Source organism: Apostichopus japonicus, chromosome 13, assembly GCF_037975245.1.
Source record: "Apostichopus japonicus isolate 1M-3 chromosome 13, ASM3797524v1, whole genome shotgun sequence".
Classification (NCBI taxonomy): Eukaryota; Metazoa; Echinodermata; class Holothuroidea; order Aspidochirotida; family Stichopodidae; genus Apostichopus; species Apostichopus japonicus.
Genome location: NC_092573.1, coordinates 7,810,133 through 7,837,835, shown reverse-complemented (window position 1 = coordinate 7,837,835; position 27,703 = coordinate 7,810,133). Strand labels below are relative to the sequence as shown.

At 39.5% G+C, this 27,703-nt stretch overlaps 2 protein-coding genes across 3 annotated transcripts in view; both read right to left on the bottom strand.

Moving 5' to 3' along the window:
* LOC139978221 (protein sidekick-1-like) overlaps positions 1–27,703 on the bottom strand; it is a 68,446-nt gene that overhangs the window by 30,275 nt on the left and 10,468 nt on the right. Inside the window, exons 2-6 of one of the 2 annotated variants that reach the window (XM_071988183.1) lie at positions 19,142–19,426; positions 18,596–18,889; positions 17,462–17,788; positions 16,224–16,508; positions 14,520–14,830 (exon numbers count right to left, since the gene is read on the bottom strand). In XM_071988183.1, the coding sequence (XP_071844284.1) occupies positions 14,817–14,830; positions 16,224–16,508; positions 17,462–17,788; positions 18,596–18,889; positions 19,142–19,426 (1,205 nt within the window). In that variant the 3' untranslated portion in view covers positions 14,520–14,816. Of the gene's footprint in view, positions 1–14,519; positions 14,831–16,223; positions 16,509–17,461; positions 17,789–18,595; positions 18,890–19,141; positions 19,427–27,703 lie in introns of those variants that run through there. The other variant, XM_071988182.1, reaches the window with a different exon arrangement.
* LOC139978225 (uncharacterized) lies at positions 146–11,534 on the bottom strand. Its single transcript, XM_071988194.1, has 4 exons — positions 11,170–11,534; positions 4,657–4,797; positions 3,689–3,842; positions 146–2,079 (listed from the first exon to the last, which is right to left on the bottom strand). Exons 1-4 carry the CDS (start codon positions 11,357–11,359, stop codon positions 2,007–2,009), a joined length of 558 nt encoding a protein of 185 aa, XP_071844295.1. The 5' UTR covers positions 11,360–11,534; the 3' UTR covers positions 146–2,006.

The following is a 27,703-nucleotide window of genomic DNA, read 5'->3' as shown; positions in this document are numbered from 1 at the left end:
ATGATTATGCCAAGAAAGATGATTATCGATATAAAACGCCAACAAATTTAGTAGTCTTAGACAGCATAACTTCAACACCGCAAAAATTGATACTATTTATGCTATAGGATTTAAGTGCTTTGAAGGTGTACTAACACAATATAGGTAGTTTTCGTAACATTGAGTGACAATTTATTTGCACAAAACCAATTATGAATATATGTAAACTCATTCTGTATAGTATCCAATAGAAAATTAATGTCATTACTGGAAAAGAACAGGTTGGTATCATCAGCATAAGAGATTATATGAAATTTGTTGCTGGCTCTAAAGAGGTCATTAACATAAATTATAAACAACAACGGACCAATATGGACCCTTAAGGAACACCAAACTTAATTGGCTTAGAAACAGAATTTATATTAACTATAACAACAAACTGGTGACGATCAGTAAGATAGCTTTTGAACCACTGAAGTACAGTTCCCCGGATTCCATAATGATTAAGTTTGTCACGTACAATGTTATGATCAAGATTATCAAACGCCTTCGACAGATCCAGAAATATACCAGAAGCATACTGATTATTTTCGAAAGCTTCCATAATTTTACAAGTAAAATGTAAATAGCATGTGTAGTTGAACGGCCAGGAAGGAAACCGAACTGATAGTTCTACAGTAAAATATGCTTAGCAATAAAGTTGTATAACCGTGAGAACAATATTTTTTTGATTACCTTGAAGAAACATGGGAGAACTGAAATGGTTCTATAATTATTCACGGATTCCTTTTCATCGGCCTTAAAGACAGGAACAACTCGAGCTATTTTGAAGATGTGGGAACAACACCAAGCTCAAAAGAGAGATTACAAAGATATGTGAGTGGAATACATAATGAATGGGCAACATGTTTTACAATAATAGCAGAAACACCATCAAAACCAGCAGCGGATGGCTTGAGTAAAACGGGCCCTCCCTATCCAAAGAGGTACCCCTTTTCTGTGCATCTGTAAAGCGGGGCCCCCTTTTGGTCGGGCCCCGGCTCAGCACGGTCCGAGCCCATAGTAGTTACGCTACTATGCCCCACATTATTTTCATTTCCAAAGACGAACAGTTTCAAGTTCATTACACACTGAAGGCTTCGATTCTCTACCTGCCTTCAGTTTAGGGAAGATCTTGGGATTTTCATGCCTTGATCTCCCTAGATATTGCTAGATATCCATACAGTACAGTGTCCTTGGAAGTTCTTGGGATTTTTTGGGGCCTGATCTTGTGAAATTTCAAAATCGGGAGTGGTCACACTCCATGTAGGTCAGTGCACGACCTTTTAGACGTCACTAATACACAACCTGATCACTTGTTATCGATGAAGAGGTGTTGCCGGATTTTGTCAATGTCTCGGTACTACGGGCGAAGCGAAAAAGGGGTGGGGAGTATGGTTGTGGGCGCGCGTTTTAATGCAGATGGAAACAATCTCAAGAAGTGATGAATGCGTATATATATATATATATATATATATATATATATATTAGCGAGAGAGGAAAATGGAAACGTCAAAAATGGAGTTGTCGGTGTAAGGGGTAGGGTTAGGCGCAAGCCCCTTCCGAAACCCTTCATCCGTCACTGGCTACCCTGTGTATATCATAGGCATCAGCGTTGTAATTATGACTGTGCGTCTTTATCCTTTATCTTCTACTCGTTCCTTTTCTCCTTTTTATCTCTTTCTTCTTTTTCTTTTCCCTTCCTTCCTCTCCTTCCTCCTCATTTTTCCCCTCTTTTTACCCTTTCTTCTCCTCTTTTTTTTCTCTCCTCTTTTTCTTACCCGGTGGGCGCGCGCCCCCAACACCCCCCCCCCTGCATACGCGCCTGTAAATGATAATAATATATCTGTGGATTGCTGTCAGGTTTCACTTAATCCTTTAACGTTGTTATTACCTTAACTTTTATTTGGATTTGTTTGGTTAATAATTCATCCTACTTAAATCGTTTTACATATGATTATAAATGATGACGGTTTCGGTACGTCAGTTTACTTGATTCGGTTGAAAATATCCGTAAAGAGTTGTAACTGTCCATCAACTCGTTTCCATAGAGCAAAATATCTGTGAAGAAATATAAATAAACAGTTAGTAAACTCGGGTATATCAATGTAAACTTACAGGCATGCAACCAAGGGCGGTGGAACCGGGCCACTTGGGGCACGTGCTCCCCCCCCCCCCCCACACACACTTTTCCTCAGGTTAATAATGTGCCCTTTCTCCACATAAAAATTGTACTCATGATCACATTATTAGGTAGGCGATATTTTGAGTAAGAGATCTAATCCTAATTTAGAACTATTAATGAATTTCTGTGGGTCAAGCTCAAAGCTATTTAGAATGGAAAACATTTGTAAAGCTCTGAACAAGAATAAACTCTAATTCGGCAGATTCCTACTTTAGCAATTAGCATTTTGTATCAGTACCTGAATGGTTACGCCAATCAATCGTCAACTTGTAAACATAGATTGATGAAAGAAAACTTGTTCCTTGTTTCCCAATTTGCACATTGGATAATGCAGTGCTAGTATGCATTTTTTCCTTGAGAGGGGGGGGGGGCGTTGATTGAGTGATGTGTATACGCAAATAAGATAATACAGTTATAAAGGGTACTAAATATCAGGCTGCATCAGTCCAATCGAATTTCTGCAAAGTGCCCTTTGACGTCGGTGCCCCAACCCCCCCCCCCCCCCGATTAAAAGTGCTTCCGCCGCCTTTTCATGCATCTAACGATGGCCGGAAAGCGTCTGTATAACCTAAACCGGAACAGAATGTGAACACGAAGTCTGAAACGTAAGGCATGATACTCATTCTGACTACACACCCCACCCACCTCAATATATCACCTTAATAACCCTCACCCCTCCAATTAAAAACCTCACAGGCCACAAACGAATGCGAACACGAAGTCTTAACCGTACGGCATGATGCTCTCATCTGAATCTCCACCCCACCCCCATATCTCCACCCTAACAACACTCACCCCTCCCATTAACAGATTCACAAACCACAACTATTAAAACTTCGTTTATTGGGGTCAAGGAGAATGTGACCTTGTTGTTTCAGAAGAATTTGGCGATTCATTATTGCGCGTTTGCGTGACGTACGTGATATTTCCAGGTAACACAAGCAACTTAATTGAAGAAAGTGCATCTGTTTGATAAAAACATAAAGTGTGATTAATAATTAATCACTCAAGAGTAATTTCATCGTTGTACTCACGAGGTATGCTTTTTGTACGTGTAACTTGAATGACACTGAATATGCAAACTAGCTGATCGAACCTCTAATTACGGCAGTGTTATGTACCCCCCCCCCCCCCACACACACACACCCATGTTTGTGTTTCATTCAGACCGAGGACCCTTTTGAATTTTCCATTGTTCAAATCCATGTACCGTAACATTAACATTACCCCATACAATAGAATTCTTCCGAGGACGTGGTGATTCTTTAGAAATCACAACCGAGGACCTGAAATTCTTTTGTTCATGTCCTCGGTCAGATAGCAAAACAAACGCACACACCCACACACGCACAGACTCGTAAAACATGAACCTCTTGAAGAAGGACACATTAGCCTCTCAACGTCATGTATCATTTATTGATTGTTATATTACTTGTTGAAATAATATTCATATTTTAATATGTCCAGAAGTGAGATATAACTTACTTTCCGGGCATTGCGACAGAACCGTCTTCCAAGAGAAATGTAACGAACCCTCTGGAGTAGGCCCAGTCACCTCCAAGACCAACTGCTTCTTCCATTTCTAGTTTGATAGTTCTGATGCCTCCAGTCCACATTTGAGTTGCGGCTGCACATACTCCTTTAGACAACAATAACAAGTTAGAGTTAGCGGGAGCAATGAGGAGGACGGGGAAGGGGAGGGGGTGGTAGCGAGGAGTGGAGAGAGTTAGAGAGAGAGAGAGACACGTGGGGCTATTGAGCGAAATGTGGTTATGTATAGAGACACACTGTGTTATTAGAATGGTTTACTTAAAATCATTCAAGCAGCAAATGCACATCAGTATACAGAGTAAGCATATTCTGTTTTGGTTCGGATTACTTAACAATCACAAGTTAGCTATATGTTTCGTTGTGGTCAACATAAAAAGACCCAAGAACTTAGTACACTGTGATCATTTATTTATCACTTCATTTAGACAACACCATTGTCCAACACGTCATATCGTATATATATACGCCATTGGAAGCGCTCACCATTATGATATGTTGGCGATTCACAGGGTATGTATGATATAGCAATGTCCGAACCATTTTGTGTATAACATTGATCATTATGAGATATGGAGATATGGAACAAGTTTCATGTCCAACACTTTTCGTCGTATTGGTCATTTCGGAACCTGGACAACGTAATTATACAACAACAACAAAACATTATAATGTATTACTCATTCATTCATTGAAACAACGTCATATTCCAAACAGACAAACTAACGTTATAGTTATATTAACTACAACATCATACGTTGAAAAGTGTATATGTTTAAACACAGTAGGCATTTATGAAACAAATTAGACTTACGCGATACTCACAAGATATATCGGTACTCACAGAATACCAAGGACACTGTACAGCCAATATCTCTACATGGTGTTCTGTTTCATCAACTCACCTTCTCTACCACTAATGAGTGGTTGACCTGGAGGCATGAACCGACAATCCTCTGTATAGAGCTTGCTGACATCTTCGAACCTCTTTGCAGCAAAAGCTTCCTCAAGCTTTCCTCGAACAACATCAATCTCTTTATATATGTCTGTGGGCATGAAGGTTAAAAAAACTCCATTACGACGCAAATTTTACAGATGTGAAATTTTACAGAGTCAAAACACGGACGTTTTGTGTGTGTGTGTGTGTGTGTGGAAATATGATTATGTAATACACACATACACACAAGGAAACGGTCATTACCTGGAACATCTGGAAGAACTGGGCTGTAGATAAAACATTAGAGGTACAGGTAACAAGTTTCATAATGAACACAGGACACAACAGAGTGCCAAATGATTCACTAATTTTGGCTGTTTTGGCTCTGCTTGACACAACAAATACACTCCTCATTTGATATTAATTTTCAATAGCCTATAAGTCTATACGTTGGTCACGTTTGTGCCATAAATTAAAGCAATAGGCCTATATGCAATTACAAAACATTAATTTGGATTTCCAGTCTCCTTGCTTTGTTGGTAGATATTTAAGATGTTTCCCTCTCCACTCGAGTCCGTATAGTTTTTGTTTGTTTTCATTATTGATACATATGATAATGATAACATATGCCATAAATGGATATACAGAGGACCATTTTCCATTTATTTTGGTCATATGAAAAAGTAAATTTTCCATAGAGTGTCAAATGACACCGGGAAAGTGATGGGTGTGGGATTGGGGATGGTGGTCAAGATCCTTATTTATTTTTCTTTTCTGGTTGTGCCGCTGGTGTGGGGCTCAATGAAATATTTTTGGGGACCACAACACGACCATGCAGTTGCTGTACGCCCTGCCATACTCTTACTAGAGAGTATACGTGCACTGTAAGTTAGTAAGTCAGAGTACTTTATAGCTTGAATACTTGATATGGAGAGTACCATTAAAAGTACCTACATATTCTATAACCTTGTTCATAAAAATGATAAAAATGATATTATGCGGGTATATGCATTTACTATGTAGTATTAAGTAACACACGTCTTTCTTTGCATGTAAGGTGTACTGTGCCGTATATGTATAAGCATATTGTAGCGGAAAGCTACGACTTTTCCTTAGTGAGATACGTTTCGTTCCCTCAGGGGTTACATCTGTTGCGCTCCGCGGAGGTAACGAGAGATGTTTATCCGGAACAGGAACTGATTACGTAATTTCGCCATATCGATGTATTCCCGTGACTGGCAAAGGCAGGCACGGCGGCGGGTGTGTGAGTCGATTCCATTGGTCGCAGCTCACTGTAGTTATACACAGGTAGTCCCTCATTGGTCGAAGCCTTTTTACAGTTTCTGTACTGACGTGTGTATACGGGGGTTATTTCCGGAGAATTTAATGAAGGGTTCTTTCGTAAATGAGAGAGTGAGTCGAAGAGTCGGTCGAGTGCAAGACGAGGAAGTTTCCTTCCGGCGGCTCGTGGTAAAGCCTTTGATATTTGCTAAGTCCAAACAAATGTGTTTAAGCATTTTAGAGTGCCCGCATCTCTGCGCTGCCCGAGTCCAGCGGATTGCCCGACACCTGCGCTGCCCGAGTCAAGCGGATTGCCCGAGTCCAGCGGATTGCCCATACTGCGCTGCCCGAGTCCAGCGGATTGCCCGACACCTGCGCTGCCCGAGTCCAGCGGAATGCCCGACGCCTAGGCTGCCCGACACCGGTGGATCACCCGAAGCCTGTGCTGCCCGACACCGGTTGATTGCCGACGTCTAGACTGCCCGACCCTTGCGCAGCCCCAGTGTTATGCCTGCGTATCCTTGGGTTGTGCCCGACCACAGTACGTTATATTGGGCAAATGTAAATATTGTATATTACGCTGTAGATGTAGAACGATATGAGAAATTATACTTTTATTAAACATACAACAGAGTTAATCTGTACCCGTCCACCATCTACCTCCCCTACCCTCCTCCAGTTGGTTTCGGTTTTACACTACCAGCCGTTGGCGGCGGTTACAATATGTATAAGCATTTATGCATGTGTTGTTAAACACTCTTCGTTTCTATTTATGTTTGTATACAATGCATGGCAGAAATGTTACATTACCTAGCAAGCATGATATGTATACGTCACGTTCCTTTTATATTTATAAAAACATTAATCAGCTATGATAATGCCAAACTTAGTTCATGACTTGTAAGAACAAAAGAAACTTATTCATTCCATGCTAAATTTAGAACTGAAGAAGACAATAAAGACTGTTTAGACAGTTGTCATCATTTCTATTGTAATGTTAACACCAGTGGCGTACCCAGTTGAAATGCTCGCCCCCTCCACTTCCTCCCCCCCCCCCCAATTGGAATTATTGACTGAAAAAAAACTTGAATGCACACTAAATATGTTGCTGGGCCTATGTGCATATTACCATGGTTTTTATGCAATTTTTATTCTTTACCTTTTACCTAATTTTCTATCTGCGAAATTAGGTGGCCAAAATAAAAATCACTTCCATGGGAACATTGCCTTGAAAAAGATTTTGACCCAAGCAGCAGCGCAAAAACAACGCAACTGTCTCTGTATTGTCAAATGTGGAAACGGGTTGGCAATTTAATTAAACGGTCTCCGCGGCACTCACAAGCGGAGGCTACGTTCAGTTTATGTTCACATGGTTATCCCTGATCCCTGGATTGTGTTCCGAAATGATTCACACGTGAGTGACGTGTATGGCAGAATGAATATCACAGTATTTAGAAACAATTTGCATTTTGACTGAAACTTGTGTATTGTATGCTATTGTATTGTATGTATTGCTACGCCTACGCGACCAATCGCGATGTGTTTCTTGGGTTAGGTACATTCAACACAGAACAGCCTGGTAGTCTATATACGTTTGTGTTTCCGAAGTGAGCTCATAGGCCCGAGGTGACCAGACGTCCCCGATTTTCGGGGACAGTCCACGATTACAGTGTGCTGTCCCCGATGAACAAGTGTCCCCGAAAATGTCCCCGATTCGTCAAAATGTTCAGGAATTTCGAAAATATCCCACATTATTAGTAAAATAATTGTAAAAACAAAATTTAGTCAAGTGTGCAGTCGCAGAACGGAACTTATAACCAGTATTTTAGGTGGGCCAGTGTAAAGTGGAAACACTGTTAAAAATATGCTAAATCGATTTAGCCTAGCCCTCTTTCGACCGTATAAATGGCAACTACGGCGACACAACGACACTGATCACAAGCTCTCAAAGAACCACGTAAAGTAAGTGGATCTCCTTTAAGAAAAAGCTACATTTTTGAAAATAAAATTGATTTAAAAAGTGCTTCAAAGTATCACCATTTCACATCTAAGCACCTTAGGCACTTGAAAATTTTCCAAAGGTAAGGGGGACAGCCCCTCCACTTAAACCCCTCCCCCATATCAGTCACGCAATAAATGTCCCCGATTTCAGTCACGAAAATATGGTCACCCAGGGCGCGAAATTCGTCGATAAGTTCGCAGACAGTCATCAGAATAGGCGAATTAACCTTCGCTAGACTGTTTGAGTGAGCCCTAGAAAGTGCAAAAGAAGGGCCCGAAGGGGGGATGATAACATCTTTTGTTGATTGGGGGATGGTTACACTCCCAGGCAAGTCAGATATCATGCTGATCATCTTTGAATACTGACAGAAAGAGCATAGTCTATTCAGATTTTTAAGAGAGAATTATCGATGACTTTTTCAGTGATCTGTTTAATCGTTAATAATACCTATGTGGAAATAACATAAAACGTCAGCTAACTAGAGTGACCATCTGTACCCTTCATTGCTGACACAATACCCGATTTGCCACAGATTGTCATGCAAACTGTTTGGTATGTCTTTTGTACTAGCTTAGTCTGCCCCACCAATCAGACCCTTCGCCCCCCCCCCCTTTGCCCCCCAGATGGAAAAGTCTGGTTACGCCACTGGTACATACGTGAGTAACACAGATCTGTCTTCGACGGGTGTTTGAAATGACGCCAGTTACTCGGGCCAATCAGAATCCAGTCTAAAGACCATTTGAACAAACTGTCTCTCTAAATGATAGGAACCATGCACTGAACCGTTGATTGATTAACCTCAATTGCCCATTCGCCAAAATTATGCCACCCACTGACGGTAGTACTTACTAAACATATCGACAATACATATCACTTACCGTGGTAGCTTGAAGTAATTAAATATACAACATAAGTAAGTTGACTTTATGCATCGATATACAATTTATCCCGTTTTCCCCCTTAACTCAGTAAAGTCTCTGATATTTAATCTAGTCCAGTCACTTACCGTGGTAGCCTGAAGTATTTAAATATACAACATAAGTAAGTTGACTTTATGCATCGATATACAATTTATCTCGTTTTCCCCCTTAACTCAGTAAAGTCTCTGATATTTAATCTAGTTCAATGTTTCATAGATTCATGTCGTACTTTTGTTGAGTATTTAGTTAAGTTTCGTCATAGAGCTCATGGCAGACGATCGAAAACAATTCGATATATTCACCACCTGCTAAAGCAGACCATACATGCATTAAGTAATTCTTCTTGCAAACTTTGAGACTTCAACAACTGTATTTCTTTACAGTAATTATGCATTCAATTACATCTTTTTTTGTAACTGTTTCCAAAATAAACACTTCAGTGACTCTTGTGAAAATTGACTTATCCAAAGTCGTTTTTTTTTTTCACTTAGCTCATTTTTTTCTCCACAGGTTCTCCTCAAAAATTAAATCCCGCAAGACTACCATGCAGTGACCCATCTAGGATTTCTAGGAAGGGGGAGGGCCCCAGACCGGACAAATATTTGTAAATACCAAAGATTAGAAAATTTCAGTAAAAAGGAAATGAATGCCTGCGTGCGTTTGTTTTGCTATCTGACCGAGGACTTTAACAAAAGAATTTGAGGTCCTCGGTTGTGATTTCTAAAGAATCACCACGTCCTCGGAAGAATTCTATTATATGGGGTATTGTTAAAGTTAGGGTACGTGGATTTGAACAATGGAAAATACAATGGGGTCCTCGGTCTGAATGAAACACAAACATGTGTGCGTGCGTGCATGCGAAAACTTCCAAGGTAAGACCATGGCACCTTTTCCCTCCGGCGCTGGATCCATCCAGTCACTTTACTAATTATTACGTGTGTAAAAGTGAGTTGGCCTGACGTTTCGATCCTAGAAGGATCTTCTTCAAAGGCTAAATGACAAATGGTTTGACACATTCTCCACACAATATTGCAACAGTAGCTTACAGACATAACGATGGTATGTATTTTATAACACCTTATTTGACTGACAGTGGGAAGCAATCACATCCTTCATGCTTACGCGTCTTATAAAGATTGAAACAATAGCATTTCCATTAAAGGATTACAATTATTTTCATAATTGGCATATGACGTGTCAAACTATTTCCTTATTTTGTTTGCAGCTTTCTGACAGAAGTGAAATGTCCTTTTCTCTTTTCCTCCTTGAGTTATATTTATATAATGATACAGGTCGATTGCCAAGTGAGGTAAATAAGATAATCAATGAATGCACGAGAGAAGGCATAACTGTTGGTATGGTTAACAGGGCATTCGGTTAGCGGAGGGTGGCATTACGAAAATAATTTATCACTATAACTTAGTCAGAAAGCAACCCAGTGAAAATGTTAACTCACTTTACACGAGTATTGACGTTTTGTGATGTGTTTCTCATGTACCTCTACTTCGGTATTAATTTCTGTATCTACCGATAGTTGCCACCCCACCCCCTAATCCCGTTCCTTCCATGGAGAATATCTGTGTCTGTCACTAGTTAGGGTGTACTTCGAACATGTTGTTCTTCGATTAAGATTGACAAGGTCTCATGAAGTGATGTCCACAGAACACATTTATAGGCTACCATGACTTAGTTTGGTATAACAAAAAGAGTCTAACTGTGTCCTATGTTACAAACATAACGCTCTATGGAACATCTCGACATGCACTTTAGCTTATAAAATCATGATAAAAATGTTTATCCAATATTTATTAAAGAATGAAAATTAAGGTCTATGGTATAATTTGTCGATATTATTGTATTCTTATAGAGAGTTTTATTTATCTACCAAAGATGTATAGTTAAGTATAACGTTATCCAGTGATCTAGCTCTTGTTTTTCAAGGTGAGTACTTGTCTTTTAGTTATATGCTCATAGGGATTTACAAGTGACAAATGAGACAAATACTCAAAATTGAAATAGGAATAAGCACATTGTCTTAGATGGATTTTGATGTGCATACTACAATCTTCGGTTTCGTTTCCTACGCCTTAATGAATAAAAGGCACAAAAAATGAAACAGACCTCTCACTATACGTAAATTTTTAAGCAGCATATCATTCTATCTAGCAAATACTAACTGATGGAAAATCACGTATCGCAGATCTTCCCAGTAACACTATAGATCTGCTTGAACTTTGCGTACTACATTAACCGATTAACTGAATAAAACGCAACTTACGACTAGCATCTCTGATTAGAAAAGCCCCAAAAGCGCACATAGCTGGATCAGTGTCAGGAACAGGCGATCCATCTCCCTTGATATCTGTTAGCTTTCTTATCCAATCGAACATAGAATTGTTTGTATAGTCACGCGTCGATTGTCTTTGGCAAAATGATACCTGAATACTGAATACATTCGCCTCCCTCATAAAAAATAAGATCTGCTACAAAAGGAAAACCGAACTCAGGAAACAGACAGATCTCAAATTCAGGAAATGAAAATATTTAGCGACAACAATCACAATGGTATGGTGAAGTGATTAAATCATTAGACCACAAATTAGCAAGTAAAATAAAAACACTCCCTTCGATGTATGGGTGATTTCTTCATTTCGTCATAATTTTCCGTCGGTGTTGCAAAGAACCGATACGAACTGATGAAATGCCAAGTACTTCTATAGTTATTGCTCTGATTTATCGTTTTAGAAAATTACTGAAATGAAATGACGCTTTACATTTGTCAACTGGTTTATTATAAAAAAAACTTGTGAAAAAAATCGTCTCTAATTATCAGTTGCTATAATACGGAACGAGAAATGAGATGGAGATTTTATCTATCAATTTGAATGTAGAATCTGATTGTATTTCATAAGAGAGTAACGGTAGAATGAGTAATATTCCAACTTTGCCTCATTACAATCGAAGGAGTACAATATTATTTTTTGAACAATGATGTCCATGTGTATATGATTATCTTTCGTATAGGGTAACGGTAGAATGACAAATATTCCAAATTTCACCCAATAACAATCAAAGGAGTAGCACTATTGTATTTTTATACATTGATTGAATGTTTTGTATATGATTGGCTTCAGCATTGGAGTAACGGTAGAATGAAAAATATTCCAGATATCTGTCAACTAGAACCATAGGAGTTACGATATTACATGTTACCATGGGCGGCGATCATGGGGGAGGGGCGGGGGACATGTCCAATGTGTATGGTAGCTAACATGGCTAACAGGCGTCTTTTAGAAGGTCCAAGCAGTCATTCAGCTTATCTGCAGGTTCACTTGAACGTGTAATTACTGGAGAGCAGAGTGGTGTACCAACCCAACTGCATCACTTTACAAGGAAATACTACCTGAGTACATCCACACACTTACAGCAAAAGATCAAGCGATTGAACAAGTACCTCCGGAGCCCACCCGTCCACCAGACTCGTTCAAAACTGGAGGTAAGGAGCAACAGACCACCCCACCACAACTTAGTGACATGACGTTAGGGCATTCAGTTCCGAATCATGAACCAGCGAAAAACATACCACCTCAAGGGTTCTGATGTCAATATGTATCAAAATACAAACAAAATTAGTCATACTCTTCCACACAGTTTACTCTTCCACACAATTCCACACAGAGTATTGTTGAGTCAGAAGAAAAATTATCATTGAAAAAATATTTATGTGTTAACTGTTATCTATTGGCTTCCACATTATCAGTGAGTTTGCAAGATAAGTAATATAAGTATGTCTTTGTTTAGTATTGACTTTATAATAACCATGTATAACAATGCCAGTAATGTCAGTTTGATATTGGTCAGAGTGTTGACTATTAGGCCTACACAATTATCTAGTTCTTCATATTTCCCACCAATATATGTGCAACTAGTTTTATTATAAAATATTTTGTATCTATCAAATTTTGTGCAATGTAGGAAACTAAGATGAACTGCAAATTTGATTTATGTATTGAAATTATTTCCCTGTTTATGGTCCAAAAAATTATACTTTCAAGAGAAGTGGTTTAAACATTTCATCTGGTATCATTTCATCCCAAGGTTAGGCTCTGTGGTGTGTTCCAAGTGTGCAAAGGCGGATTCATATGGCTTGCTGAAACTTGAAAACAATTCTGAGCCGACCTTCATCTGCATTCCCTTAAAAACTTGGAAGAAAACTCGGGATAAATTTAGGGCTCACGAAACATCAATGTGCCATAGGATGGCAGTGAGTAATCTACTGCAGCAGAGAGAGGGTACAGCTGTGTCAGCACAGATTCAATATATTATACCTATTGATGAACTCCGTCCTCTACTGCTTAGATATTATTCAGCTTTTAATTGTTTAACCTGCCTTTGTTTTAGCGAAACTTATTATATTATTTTGAGTCCCCTAGAGTGCACCAAATCGCTTTGCTTTCAGGGGCTTTGCCATCGGACAACAACAGGGGACCTGGACGCCCCTCTTTACCCAAGGGCGGCGATCACTCATGTCTCTAAAAGAGGCCTTCGAGAATTGTAATAACCAATGTATTTACAGTTTTGATTTGTTTTCCAAAAAGGCTTGTCAAAATCGCATTTAGTTCCCCGCTGGGCCCAATTTCCTGACGCTGGGAACATTTTCTGATTCCACCTGACGCGCGCTACGACATAGTGCCCCGGAGCAGAGGAGGAGGGTAGTAGAGGGTGTCCCCCACTGCTCGAACAACCCCCCTCCACCTGAAAATGCGATGTACAAAAAAGCCGTGCCATAATATCCGGAAAATATGTCATACAAGTGGCACTCAAAACTGTAAGAGGGTGGGTAGTACCAGCTCGCTTTTACAGCCCCCATCCACACACTCCATGAACACAACGAATAACTCTAAATCGAAAAGAACTCATGCATCTGACTGTCTGAAGGAATGCTCTAACAATTCATCGATTTCCCCAATGTGAACATTTAGCCATTTTTCTAGCATATTTAAGGATGTGAACCACATGTATATGCTCACTTACCGTTTGCTCCACTTCTTGGTTCTAAACTTGGCTCTGGCGAAGCTGAGCATCAATATAGTTATCTCCATGTGTATATTTTCTGAGGCTCGATTCTCCTTACACACGTTTGCCCGGAAAGTGCAATGGAAGTCTGTCAGTTAATTTTTGCATTCTCATTTATTGCTTTGAAAGATATGTGCATAACAGTTCCAACCCTGTTTCACGAAAATATTGTTGTTGACCCTGCAGTAATTTTGAGGTCACGTGCATGCATACACACATATATGCACACCCACACACACCCATACACGCACATGCACGCACACACCCCTATAAATACATACACGAACATCCTTACTTACATACATCAGTGGAGATGAGAAAACAAAATAAAAGAAGTTACGAGATTTATTTGTATCTGAACAAATTATATTTTATTTATTTTGTTGTCTCTCTCTCCGTATCTTCTTAGTACCAACTTGGATACAAATATCATCGCTTATTGAACCGATTATTTTTTTCTGTTTTTATTTTCATTCAAATAATTGCTTAACATATCTTGTCACATGGTAACGCAAGACACCAAAATATTCCTTAGTCGGGTCTGATCTTCTGAAGTCCACCTCCAACGGGAGGAAAGTTACTCAGGAGTGTCGAAGACGATGTCATCAGTGAAAGGACCACCCTCTTTAGATGAAGTCATAGCTTTGACTTTAAACTTGTACTTTGAATTAGGAGTTAAGCTATTCAGCTCCACTTTTAGTTCTTCCGTTGTATCTTCTCGTACACCATTGCCGTCCGATGTGAGCCGGTAGTGGTATCCAATGACGTCATCGTTCTTGGGTTGGTCGCAAGTAACCTTTCCCCAGGAGACAGTCGCAGATGTGGAATTGATTTGGCTGGCATCGACGTTTACGGGGATTGCGCTGTTTGGGGAGAATAAACATATACGCAGTATGCTTAATGCTTAAACTTTCCTGAGAACAATTAGTTCCTCTTTACTCTGCTAAGACATATTCAAATTGTACACGATTTACATGTACCTCTTGATTGCCATAAACGGACACATCTGTTGTTAATATTATATATGGAAAATACAGACGCCCCGTGTAAACTTTGGCGCTATATCGATATATATACAAACTCAGATAAACACACTACATTAAATCTTTTATCGCGTTCGATAGAGTGAAAGATGAGATTGCATCATAATACCCTGAGTAAAATATATTACACTCATGCCTTTGTTCAGGATCCTCTGCAGTTTAAAAGCAACTGCATCTTAACCCGCATCACCTACAATATACTTACGAAGCATAACTGTGAGTTCCTTGGCAGTTTCTGAGTCAATTTCACCTTCTCTATTTTAGCTCTCAGGGTGAACTGGTACTCTGTGTTACCTCTGAGGGCTGAACTATTGAAGGTATAATTTCTCACATTCTTGTCTAATGTTTTGTCGACGATTCGCCAATTATTGATCTCTTGACACTTTCTTTTTACAGAGGTAATGTTGATTATATAAGAGGCAACCTCACACTCGTTTACTTTTCATATATTTTGCTTTATTCCTATGCTTCATTAAGGTTTGTTTCCCCATATTTTCTCAATCAGTTCGTTTTTAATTTACATCCTGTGGCTCTAGCTAACATGTGTAATTTGTCCCTCACTAAGTCAACAGCGTTAGGAATTGATGAAAAATAACTGTCAACAACTGAATTGTAGGTTTAAAAGACTAGCAGCATATTTCATTCACTCCACGGTATAAAGTTATATAGTTTGGGCTCAGTTTGTGATTGGATCTTATTTCTCACAGTAATGTCTGTAGAATTTATCATGATACGTTACCACAGCTGCCTGCGAAGAAACGCTTCATGTAAAGGTTTACCGACTAAATCCGGAGGGACTTATAACTGACAGAAGCTTAAGCACACGCACATTGTCCGACTATCCACGACTTTCCACTTGACGAAGTCAAGTCGTGACTTGTCGAACAGTGTGCGACAGGCTTAAGGAAGGTCGAAAAGAGTCGGTTCATAAGTAATTGTTCGGACAGTGTGCGTGGGGCTCTCCGAAGGTAAAAAATAGTCGGGTTGTGGTCAGTCGGATATTGTTCGACGGGCGTTACGACGGTCGAGAGGATTCGGGTCGTGATTGGTCGGGAAGTGTGCGGTGGACTCGACGAAGGTCGATATGAGTCGGGTTATAAGTTATATAGTTTCACATGTTATTAATTGGCACTCAACACACCCTGGCAGTTTGTGATGTTCCGCCATTTTTTGGCTAACTTTGTTTGACCAAGATTTTGAATTCTCAACTTACTATCACATTTCGTAGTTCCTCTCGCGAAACCTTTTGGCCCTGCACCAATGGTGTTGACAAATTGTAACTGAAATTCATATTTTGTGCATGCGGTGAGGTTATCCAATACGATATAATATTTAGATATGCATATTATCTCTGTTTTGATTATCCTGTTATCACTAACAAGGGTGTAGTTCCCGAAGCTGCAGTTTTCAGGATACCATCGAAATGTGAGTGACGTTTGGCTCGTCCCTCGCCGATGCAGGTACACTCTTCTTGGTTGCCCTGGTTTTCCTGATGGTTCTATATAATGAAAATATTAAAAGATAAATAATATTCCGGTGAAAATTGAGGTGATTATCTGGCAAGAGAGTATAAAAGGAGAACCAAGAAAAATCCTTAGTTTGTTATATAAATTGATTGCGAATTGAGGAATTCAATAACATTTTGAGGAATTTTCTACAGTATAATGAATTACAAAGGTGATGAGCGTACAATTAACAAGTATGTAGAAACATTTTAAAACATGGCACCTATTTTTTTTTATATGTGCGATATGTGTTAGGCTACCAATGTATCCATTTTAGAACTGTGGGAAGAACATAACAGTTAGAATGAATGAATACTGTATCCGCCTTTTTCGGGGGAATGAAGCAGTCTAAATTTGATATGGACCGAAAAGGTTTCACTACATGAACGTATGGTACTCCTGATGATATAAAGGATAAGAGGAATCAAAGTTAATTAAAGGCCCAAACATGATTACGAAAACTGTGTTCACAGTATGTGTGTGTTGCCTTATTTTGATAGTCTACCGTCTGTTCCCCAGAGGCTAACCCTAAATGATAAAGTAGTTAACGTGTCAATCAAGAAAGAATAAGAAATAACATGAATGATATTGCCTAGAATATAAATGCTTTGTTAATCCATTGCTATTGCAGAAACATACAAAGGCAAAACTGTTTCGTTTCATTTTGAGAATAAATTTACATTAATAGTTACAAAACCAAATTTACACATTAAAACGATAGACACGCACAAGAAGTGTGGCGTCACTATGTTGTGATATATATATATATATATATACGCTGGTGACTGTTGGTTAATCTCGAGTAGTTGAAACCATCTTATAAATAGCCAGCAGTCACGTAACAGATGTCATCCATTATCGTTCGAGTACCAAGGGTACCAACGCTTGCTATATCAACAGTCGTCCACCCTCTTTTTGGCATAGACATCTACTTGAAGCCACCTACCTTCACAGCCCGTAATGTGTAGAACCTTGAATGACGCAGAGCCGTCACATAATCCACCACCCACAGTTGACGAGCCCGTCCTTCCGATAACTTCGAAAGAGTACCAAGTCTTATCGATGAGGTCAGTAAACAGATGATGCAGGCTAAGCCCCTTCTGAATATCGGTTGAAGACTCTCCCAGTTCGCCATGGCGCAGAAGGTAACCTGTAATAGGTCCGATACCTATGTCAACTGTGACGACCCAATCCCTCCAGGTTAGGAGAAGATTTGACGAACTATTACTCTCTTTGCTAAATTTTGTGGTATTATCCGAATACCGTGGACAAGCTGAGTAAGAGATATATATGTATAAATTAATTAACAACCACACTATGCCAAAATGGCCGAAATTGTAATACGCCATGTGGAAAATATGACAATTAATGTATGAATATTGTACTAATTTACTTACAATGTAAGGTCCACATGTCATAAGTTGAACAACATCGGTTCTAAATTTATCCGAAACCTTAAGGTTAATAGACTTCAAATGGGCGCCTGCTGACCTGGGCTATTGTGACATCTTGAGTACGGCATCATAGCGTCAGCGGTCAGGTCATTAACCTGTCATTACTTACTTTTTATATATTTGATAATAGACACTTTCAGAACATGAGTGAATGTGCAATAGGAGAAATTATTGGATGTTATTTGTAAATCAAAAGTGTTTACAATATGTGCTGATCTTTGCCAGAGGTGAAGTCACTCTGACCATATAGGCTACATCAACCACTGAGAGTTGCATTCCATATTTCACCATGTAAGAAATATATAATTCGAGGTTCAATACGATGTTTTATTTGTTAATAACTAATGTTGAGCATTCAAAGAAACCTCTTTGATGCATAATATATCAGAAAAGTAGACTGATTTCTTAAGATTTGCATGTCTATTCCCTATGCAGACCAACTCAGGCTTCAAAACTACATTAATTCTTGAAATTAAAGTTCCGTGGACCACCAACTGACCCGGCTCATCACCTTACAGACATATATGATTTATTGCAATTAAGATTTATGCTCATTAACAACCATAAGAGATATTAATAACTACAAGAAATTCGACATATGTTATCGATCACAAAGCAAAGCTAACCTGCATTACACTGCGAGAATTCATCATCTGGGGCTTCCTCTATGGGGCACGCGCTTGATACCTGAGTTTCCGTTACTCTTCCTGGGCAGGGAACTGAAGAGCCACCACAGTTTTTAGCTGTACCGAACCAGACTATTAGAACTGCACCTCCCCTTTTGAATGGATTCTTCCGGAGGTGATGAGGGAGAATAAAGATAGGTTGACCAGTTCCCCATGGCCGACTGCTAACTGAGCCTGCAGTACTCCGTAAGACTCCTCCAAACCGCAATGGACTATTGCCAGGACATGTGGGTCCTAATACAGACGTACACATAGACACACACAAAGAAACACATATATAATTAATGGGTAGGGCTTTAGATGAGATCAAATTTGTCTTATATTTGTCTTAATTGTGATATAATGTCCATGATGATTTAGCTGTCAAACAGTTGTAAACAGTATAATTAATAATAGTTTGACACATATGTAAAATTCTTCTTATTCAATCAACTGAAGGTAATAGAGACAAATTTAAAGAAAAGAAGGAAGTAAAAGAACTGTTACTTCTGTAACGCGTTTCCTCCCAGACGGGTTCACTGTATGGTCCTTTTTCTTCAGAGTTGACGGCGCTCACCATGAAGTAATATTTTCTGTTCCGTTCTAGGTCACCAAGAGCTACGTAAGTCTTCTCCGTTGTTCCATTACGCACTTCTTCTCCATCAGCGTTCTGTAGTTTGTATGAATAACTGGTGATGTTACCATTTTGTGTCTGACAGTCCTGAGGAGGTTTCCAGGTGAATTTCAGTGAGCATCGGGTCACTCCAGTCAGTAAAATATCGCTGGGAGCTTCTGTTGGATCAATATAGATAGAAAGAAAACAGTTGTGATGAACTTTTGAGGGTGCCATACGTTTTGCTGATAGATGTATGTGCAGTAGTCATGTGTTACTTTGTAAAAGTCCCTGACAATTGAATGACCAAGTGATAAGTCTGAAACTGTTTCGCTCTGCAAAAGCCCGGCAAAACATTGGATTCAATGTGTTTCGAAGTACTGTTACGTCATTTTACACACAAAGAGGTCGAGCTTTCCTGTGCACATATAGTTGATTACAGAGGATGACTTTAGGCACAAAATAAATATTGATATATTGTAGACCGTTAAAAAATACTGATATCAATCTAGTTTGAATTTATATGTATGTCATTTTCAGTTGTTGAGGAATGACCATTTACACTGTTGAAGTTCATCAATTAAACTGACTGAACTATTTAGTCTAACACACCATTAGGCCAGTTCCTAAGATGCAACAGCAAACACTATGGGAAAACATAGATTTTTTATGGCCTCAAGTGTTAACAATGTGTTACAAATATGTTAAGGAGAAATGGTGTCGCCATGCAAGGTTACTTTGTTGCGTTTATATGAATCTAAAAGAACAAGTTGTGGTTGAGTTATTAAAATTCATAAAACAATGGAATAACGTTAAGTTTGTTGGTACACGCAAACACACACAACTCAAATCCCACAGGCTTTCTGCTCCACCCTCCCTCCTCCCACACACACACACAAATATATATATATATATATACATGTATCTTTACATATAAAGCATCGAACACAACTATAGCTATCTAACAATATCTCAGTAACAGATCACCAAAAGGGACAAGGAGTTGTTGTAAATATAGGTACACCTTATTCGATCCCGGGATGGGACCCTCCAGTGGAACATGTTTTGTAACTAATATCTCCCCCCCCCCCCCTTCATACTGTCAGGATACCCTCGTCCTATATCCAAGGCCCCTCAATGGAGATTAATATCAACGGTCTGAGTTCCGATATCGTTTGAGCTCAAACTATAGTGTCAGGTAGGAGCCTGAAGTTTTGTTTTGTCGATTGGGTATAAAGCTGGTCCTTGATCCTCTTTTATACAACAATTTTAGTCAATGCCGTCCCTCGCAAGTAGTCAACGCAGTTTAGCCAATTCTTATCTGGCACTGTAGACAATTAATTTTACTTTTATTTCCAGCATTTTTTAATGCCAGGGTTTAGACCACAAACAACCGCAGGGTCATTTTCAGAGGAACTTGTTAACCCTTTTTTTTAGGCGAGGTTTGCCAAGTTTTGTACAGTGTGGACACAGGTTTTTGAAGAGAATTCGCAGTTTCGGAATTTCCTGGTGCGATATCAATATTTGATATTTTCAAGGTTCTGATTGAGGATATTTGGGTGTTTGGGTTAGCTTAACGGATACGTTTGGTCCATGCAATAGGATTTCGGGAAGTTTCAGCCAGGATTCCGGAGACTATTACTTTGTTTGGGTGGATTTACCAATTTGAGAGATCTGGGTCAGAATAGGAGAGATAAGGGATATTAGACATTATTGATGAAGATTAGCTCTGCCCGGCGAAGCAGGCTGGAAAAAACAGGAACTTAGAAGCTTCCAATCTGACGATATAAGCTTGTTTTACCGTTTGGAGGGAATAGACACCCAGATGAGGTGATCCCAATACAAGTAATGACTACAAACTCTCTATTTTGGTCCCCTAGTATGTCGCCAGAAAATTACAAATCCAAAATTACAGAGTACTGCAAAACATAAATAGGAGAAAAACTGACGCCAATTCGAGGAATGAAACTGAAAAGGAAAGCTGACGCTCACTATAATAGTACTACTAATCATCCAGAAATGTTAATCAAATGAAATCAAATGATACACCCCAGTGTTGGGTCGTCAGTCCTCTTTGATACGTTCACATTTTTGTCATAGACTTCCCTCACAAAAACCATATATCAACGCACTTTATCCGTTTCGCTGAGGTTCTTGCTATATATCTGGCACTGTAGTAAGAAAGTCAAGTTATGTGTTACAGCCATTCAAATGGTTTACTAATATTATTAGGACATGCTGTAACAAATGGATAGCCAAAATATATCACCAAAAGTCCAAACTTGTAATTTCCAAATACCCTTTTTGCCAAAGAGATTATTGACGACTATAATATCAAAACTATTAATGAAAACATTCCTACTAGTGAAGAAGCTGTTTACCTGGAATTTCTCTAGTCTACAAATTTCAATTTTAAGAAACATATTAACATTGATACTGGGAAAGCCTGGAGGATTCTGAATACCCTTAAGAGCTTAAGTCATTTAACGTATACAGGTGCGTATCCAGGGGGGGGGGCGTTGGGGGCGCGCGCCCCCCGGGTAAGAAAAAGAGGAGAGAAAAAAAAGAAGAAAAAAGGAAAGAAGAGGGGAAAAAGAGGAGGAGGAGAGGAAGGAAGGAAGGGAAAAGAAAAAGAAGAAAGAGAGAAGAAGGAGAAAAGGAGGGAGTAAAAGAAAAACGCGAAGACACCGGGAAGAGAAAGAGGAACAGTGACATCATTACAGCGCTGAAGGGTAGCCAGTGACGGAGCAATGATTTCGTAAAAGTGTGCCTCACCCTACCCCTTACACCGACAACTCCATTTTTTGACGTTTCCATTTTCCTCTCTCACTTATGATCTATATTTATACTATATATGGTCTATCATAACGCGTGTGTAGAATTGTGCTATGAAACCAACTGTGGCTGGTCTCGAACTCGACCGTGTCGTCGGGGAACATGACGCATTTTGGGATGGGGGCGACCGCCCCCCCCCCATTCAGCATTTTTTAAATGATATCGCTAAGTAATTTCAAAATAGAAAGTGCTTAGATGCAACTTACAAGGCCTGGGAAGTGTCATTTCCAGCGATCTGGGAGACATTTTCGGCCAAAATTTTCTTGTACGCTTCGCGCTAACAAATGGTCCTGGGTAGTGCCATTTCCAGAGATCTGGCAGGCATTTTCGGCCAAAATTTTCTTGTACGCTTCGCGCCAACCTATGGTGGCGCTACGCTTAGATAATTTGCCTACAGGCTTCGCCCCTCCCTTGGCAAATTCCTCGCTACGCGCCTGTTCGAATTTGTAACGCAAACAGCAGATATCACATCATATCAGTGAGCATGAAAATGGCGTTCCAGGATGAAAATCCTCAAAACTGTCCGACTTGCCTGAAAAAATAACCAAAAATTTTCGCGCGCGGAGCGCGCGTTCAACGTGTCAATGTCAATATCATATAAGCAAGCATCGGTTATTACATCGCATGCCATCATGTACCGTACGGTCCGTTCAAATTGCGCAGTATACCGCGGGATGCTAATGTAAACAACGACATGTCTCATGTAGATGTATAAAAAGCATGGAGGTCCAATTATGTCAAAACTCTCTTTTACATTAGTAATGGCGAATTAGGGGCTGCACCCCCGCCGCGCAGTGGCGGAGCGTCCATACGGTCAGGGGGCGGATGCGCCCCCTGACGGACTCAAATGGACTGCTGGCGCCTTTTACAGCTCTTTACCACTTTTTACTTATTCTAGATTATTGACTTTTTTATTGCGCTCTCATCTACTTATTGACATTTGTCACATTTTGTTGGTGTAATTTGGCGATGACACCCTATTCTTCGTTTATCTGCAAATTAGCCAGGCCCTGAAAGGGTCATTTCCGGCGATCTAGGGAGTATCTTTACTCAAAATTTGTCTGTGCGCTACGCGCCAACCAGTGGTGGCGCTCCGCTTAGATAGTGTCGAAAGCGCCCCTACAGACCATTCTCGCCCCTCCTGACCAATACCCCTAGCTCCGCCACTGCCGCCGCGCCTCCTACGCCTATGTGTGTATAGTGTTCGCTTTCGGAAATATCTGCTATTTTTTCATTTCCTTCAACCAAGTTTTATAATAGCCGTTATAACAGGTTTAATATTTCTACACCAATAAATTAACTGTGTCTGAATTTTCGAAAATTTCTGACCAACATTCTGCATCACACTTCCCTCTACTCGTGCAATTTTGACCGCTCTGTTAGGGGTTGAAGGTAGTTTTTCTATATTGGTTGTCCATAGATGAAATTTTGTACAACATTATGGGTATGTTTTGAAGTGAGTTTATTCACGAGAAATGTGAATTTTCAAATTCTGAACAAATTTGGGGCTTAAAACCTTGAAAAGTGGGGCTGACGGGTATTGTGGGCCGCGACGTAGAATCACCTACAAAAGCAAAGACCCACAGGACATGCGATCAGGTCGAACATGACGTGTGCCGGGTTGACAATCTTCAAAAAGGTTATGGATGGAAAAAAAAAACTATTAGGAAATACTTGGTTCTCAGGCCAAAAGTGTACATCTGGTTGGTCATTTCAAGCCCGAGAAGTGCCGTTTCCGGTGATCTGGGGGGGTATCAAAACCAGAAATTTTCTTGTACGCTGCGCGCCAACCGATGGTGGCGCTCCGCTTAGATAGTAATTCGCGCCCCCCGGGTTAGAAAATCCTGGATACGCGCCTGGTATACCTTCCTACACCCTGGTCCAAATTTAGTACACAAAAGTTAAGCCTCCTATTATATCCGGCAGTATTTGCCTTTTAAACTGCAATAAACACCAAAATCTCAATATCTGAACATTATTCACAACACATCCATTAAATAGGTACATCTTCACCCAGAAGCTCCTCGAAGCGATCAATACCATCCCCCAAGCCTTATATCAGTTAGTTATATCAAACAAAACAAAAGACTCCTCCTCGGGTATCTGGTGATTAAAACCTAGCAAAAATCATTTCCTCTCTTATAAATCTTCTCTTGATTAGACCAGGGAGTTGTTATGGAACATAACAACTCCCTGATTAGACAAACTTCAAGAACTGGGAGGGGGCTTCGGCTCTGGCAAAGGAAGGGGCCCCAGTTTGGGAGGGCCCCCAGTTTAGGAACCCGGTGGCTGTTAGGCTTGTGAATAAACCTCCTGTAGTAAAGTTTACTTTCGTAGAACTGCCCAGCCATCGAGGGTTTTCGTGGTTATACTAATGGGAGGGTGGTTTTGGCAGCCCTGACAATGTAGTCAGCTGCCCTGGCTTTATGCTTCCATTTGGAATAAATTGCTTTTATTTAATATACACCTTTGTTATTTCCCCCCAATATTATTCTGCTTTACATACCCGCCAACCTTACTGCTCGATCGGGCTTTTCCCCTACCACACCCACTCCCCTCCCGCCATAGACTCCATGTCACTTTCGATGACCAAGCACTGAAGAAAAGCTAGATAAAAATATTGGCTGTTTGACTTCCAACCCCTCACTAACAGTAAATACTTAGTATCATGCTTCGTCATAGCACAACAATGGTTGAGGTTAGCGCTCTCTATACTCATATGGCGATATAGCTCCATATCATGTTTCTACTGGTTCACAGTGCTTGGGGGGGGGGCGCAAAAACAATTTTGTAAAACCAAAACCTGTTTACTGACTGGGGATCGAGGGGGTTTCGCTGATGGCTACAGCACTGAGTTTATTCCTGTTTTGGCATGGTTTGCAAAAGGTCAAAAGCCTCTTGGCAGCATTTTTTCAACTTTGAGATGCTGAACAAATGGCCGGAAGATATATCCAAGGTTGTGGGTGTAATGGTGTAAATGTGTAATGATGTTATGTTGTAAGGGTATAACATGGTGTAATTTTTTAACATGGTGTTATGTTGTAATGGTGTTAGGGTTGAATGCAAGGTGTTTCACGGTGGTTTAATGATGTAATCAATTCCCTTCTGCTGTCGTGACAGCATTTTGTAAAGTGACACATGAGGTTTTCAAAGAATTAGTCTTATAATACTTCACGCTCAACAAAGATTATCCAGTTATCCTTACATGGCCTCGATATACCCAATCCCCCTCCCTCTCCTCAATACCCCTCCCCCTCCTCAATCCCCTCCTCTCTTTTCGAGGTAACTTTTTTATTATTAAAAGTTTATCATTATAATTATCAACGCATTTGCAAAAGCCATAAAACTTTAGTAGTCAATTGAAATGAATAATCTTATTTCCAAGTTTAATTTAATAGCCACTGCAGAAAATGAAGACGAAGAATAAGTCTCTCTTTTAAAACTAATCATCTGAACAATTGTCAAGGATATGACTGAAGTTCTTTGAACTTTAAAAAAAAATCACGAAATGTATCGAGGGTCATGAAATCTGTTAATACCACATCCGGGTTTGTAGCAATGACAACAGATTCTTCTTATTTGAAATTCATCGAATACGTCTTTACGTATGTCCTGACTTTGTTTTTCCAGAGAATAATAACCCATATTCAACAAGTGAGTTTAGTTAATATTTGTTTGTTTTTTTAAATATTCTACGAATAATGATGGTATTGACTTTTAATATGTTATTGTATATGCCTCAATTTACTATAATCTCAAGCTAGAATCAAGGCTGGAGGTTCGGGGAAAGTAGGGCGGGATAAAGTAGGGGAAAGTGGGGCGGGGAAAGTGTGGCTATGGAAAAAAACAAATAATTGGACATAAAATTTGAAGGCAAAAAAAACTCTTAGACTTCCTATTTCGTGTAATATTTGAGACAGAATGCATAATAAACAAGATTTACGATGAAATCATGCATAACGCCCAATTCATAACCACCTGATAGCCTCAAGTGACTGCGAGTGTGTGACGGAGGTGTCGGAAACACAAATACCATCCTTCCATTTCCCCATAGGGAATCATCAGGATCCTGTGGCTGAATGATTATATATGTCTTTTGTATTTGAAGGCTCCTCTGGAAAAAAAAGCACTGCTTCTGCACTGAGCAGGACTACCCTCATTAAAGATGACAATAATCAAAAATATAACAAAATGACTGACGTTAGTGAGTGTGTAAAGTCATTACTCTGATCGAACTGGGCTAAGCCCAGCTCCTGCAGAATTTGGAAATGTTTTTATACAACAATATGCATAGATACACATAGATATATATTTTAATAGATATATGTATTTTTTGATCAGTATCTTGCAACGATTTTAATAAGGACCTAAGTAATGCTTAGCAGAAAGGAAAGAGTGTGTGTATAAGACGAGCCGTGTTTTTTTTTTGGGGGGGGGGAGTTAAGTAAAACAATGAGAATTGTAGGAAGGCGGAAGTGGAGTTGGAAGGCTGCCCCTGCCCTGACTGGATAACTTTTAAGGAGAAAAGAGCATTCATATCCCACCCGGTGACTGTGCTGCATAGCTCACAAGCACTCTAGCCACCGAGTTCCTAGTTTGTTATAGGTCTTAGGGGCCACCATGATTCTGGTTGATTTAAGCTTTGGGTGGGTAGTTGATATTATATAATCAAGGCGTAGATTTGTTATTAGAGGGTCATGTATTAAGTTATTGTTGAGATGTTTGGTGTTAATTTTTTTGATAGTTATATCAATGCTGGATGTTTGCCAATTTCATATAGTTGTTTATTGGTGTATATCTTGGGGTTTTGAGGCAGATATGGTAGGCAGAGTTTGGATGCTATTCAATTTATTAAAGTTCGGAGATCTAATAAAGGCGAAACTAACATACAGAAGAATAGGTTTGATGTTGGAATGATAGATTTTGAGGAGAGTCTCGGCTCTTAATATGTTTGTATTACTTAATGTTCGTAGAGACTTAAGGGTTCTCCATGCTATCCCCGTAACTTTATTTATATGAGTTTTATATTTTAGTTTCTTTTCTATTATTTATTGTATTATTAAATTGGTTGATTGTCTTGGTTTTTATTTTATAACTACTAAACGGGTATTCGAATATTATGAATTTACTCTTGATTGGGTTTATTTCTATTCGCCACTGGTAACACCACTCTTCTATTATATAGCCTGAGTTTGGTAAATAATTTAATGCATTTGTGACTGTGTTACATGTGTTCCACATGGCTATATCGTCGGCGAATTGGCTCATTTTTGTATTACTGACGTTATTGGTTGGTAGGTCGTTTATATACAAAGAGTATACAAGAGGACTAAATACTGAGCCTTGGGGAGTGCCAGCTTCAAGAATGAAAGGATCGGAATGGATGGAATTGTACTTAATTTGCATAAACCGAAAGCACAAAGGAGCCTGGTGATATTTACTGGGAGGATGAATTTTAATAATTTGTATTTGAGACCATTATGCCAGGTTTTATCGAATGCCTTTTGTGCTTTAAGGAAGACATATTTTGATTCCTCCAGTTAATCTAACAATGGGGTTTATTGTAGATTTATTTGTTCTGAATCCGGATTGAGAGGTATTAGAGAAGTTATTGCTTCCTA

What these genes read in the sequence shown, in the direction of transcription:
- LOC139978225 (XM_071988194.1), bottom strand. Translation starts at nt 11,359, where the DNA reads ATGAGGGAGGCGAATGTATTCAGTATTCAGGTATCATTTTGCCAAAGA. An exon ending in TCTAATCAGAGATGCTAGTC is followed by an intron (nt 4,798 to 11,169) that starts GTAAGTTGCGTT and finishes TCATGCCCACAG; the next exon opens with ACATATATAAAGAGATTGAT. An exon ending in ACTCATTAGTGGTAGAGAAG is followed by an intron (nt 3,843 to 4,656) that starts GTGAGTTGATGA and finishes TGTTGTCTAAAG; the next exon opens with GAGTATGTGCAGCCGCAACT.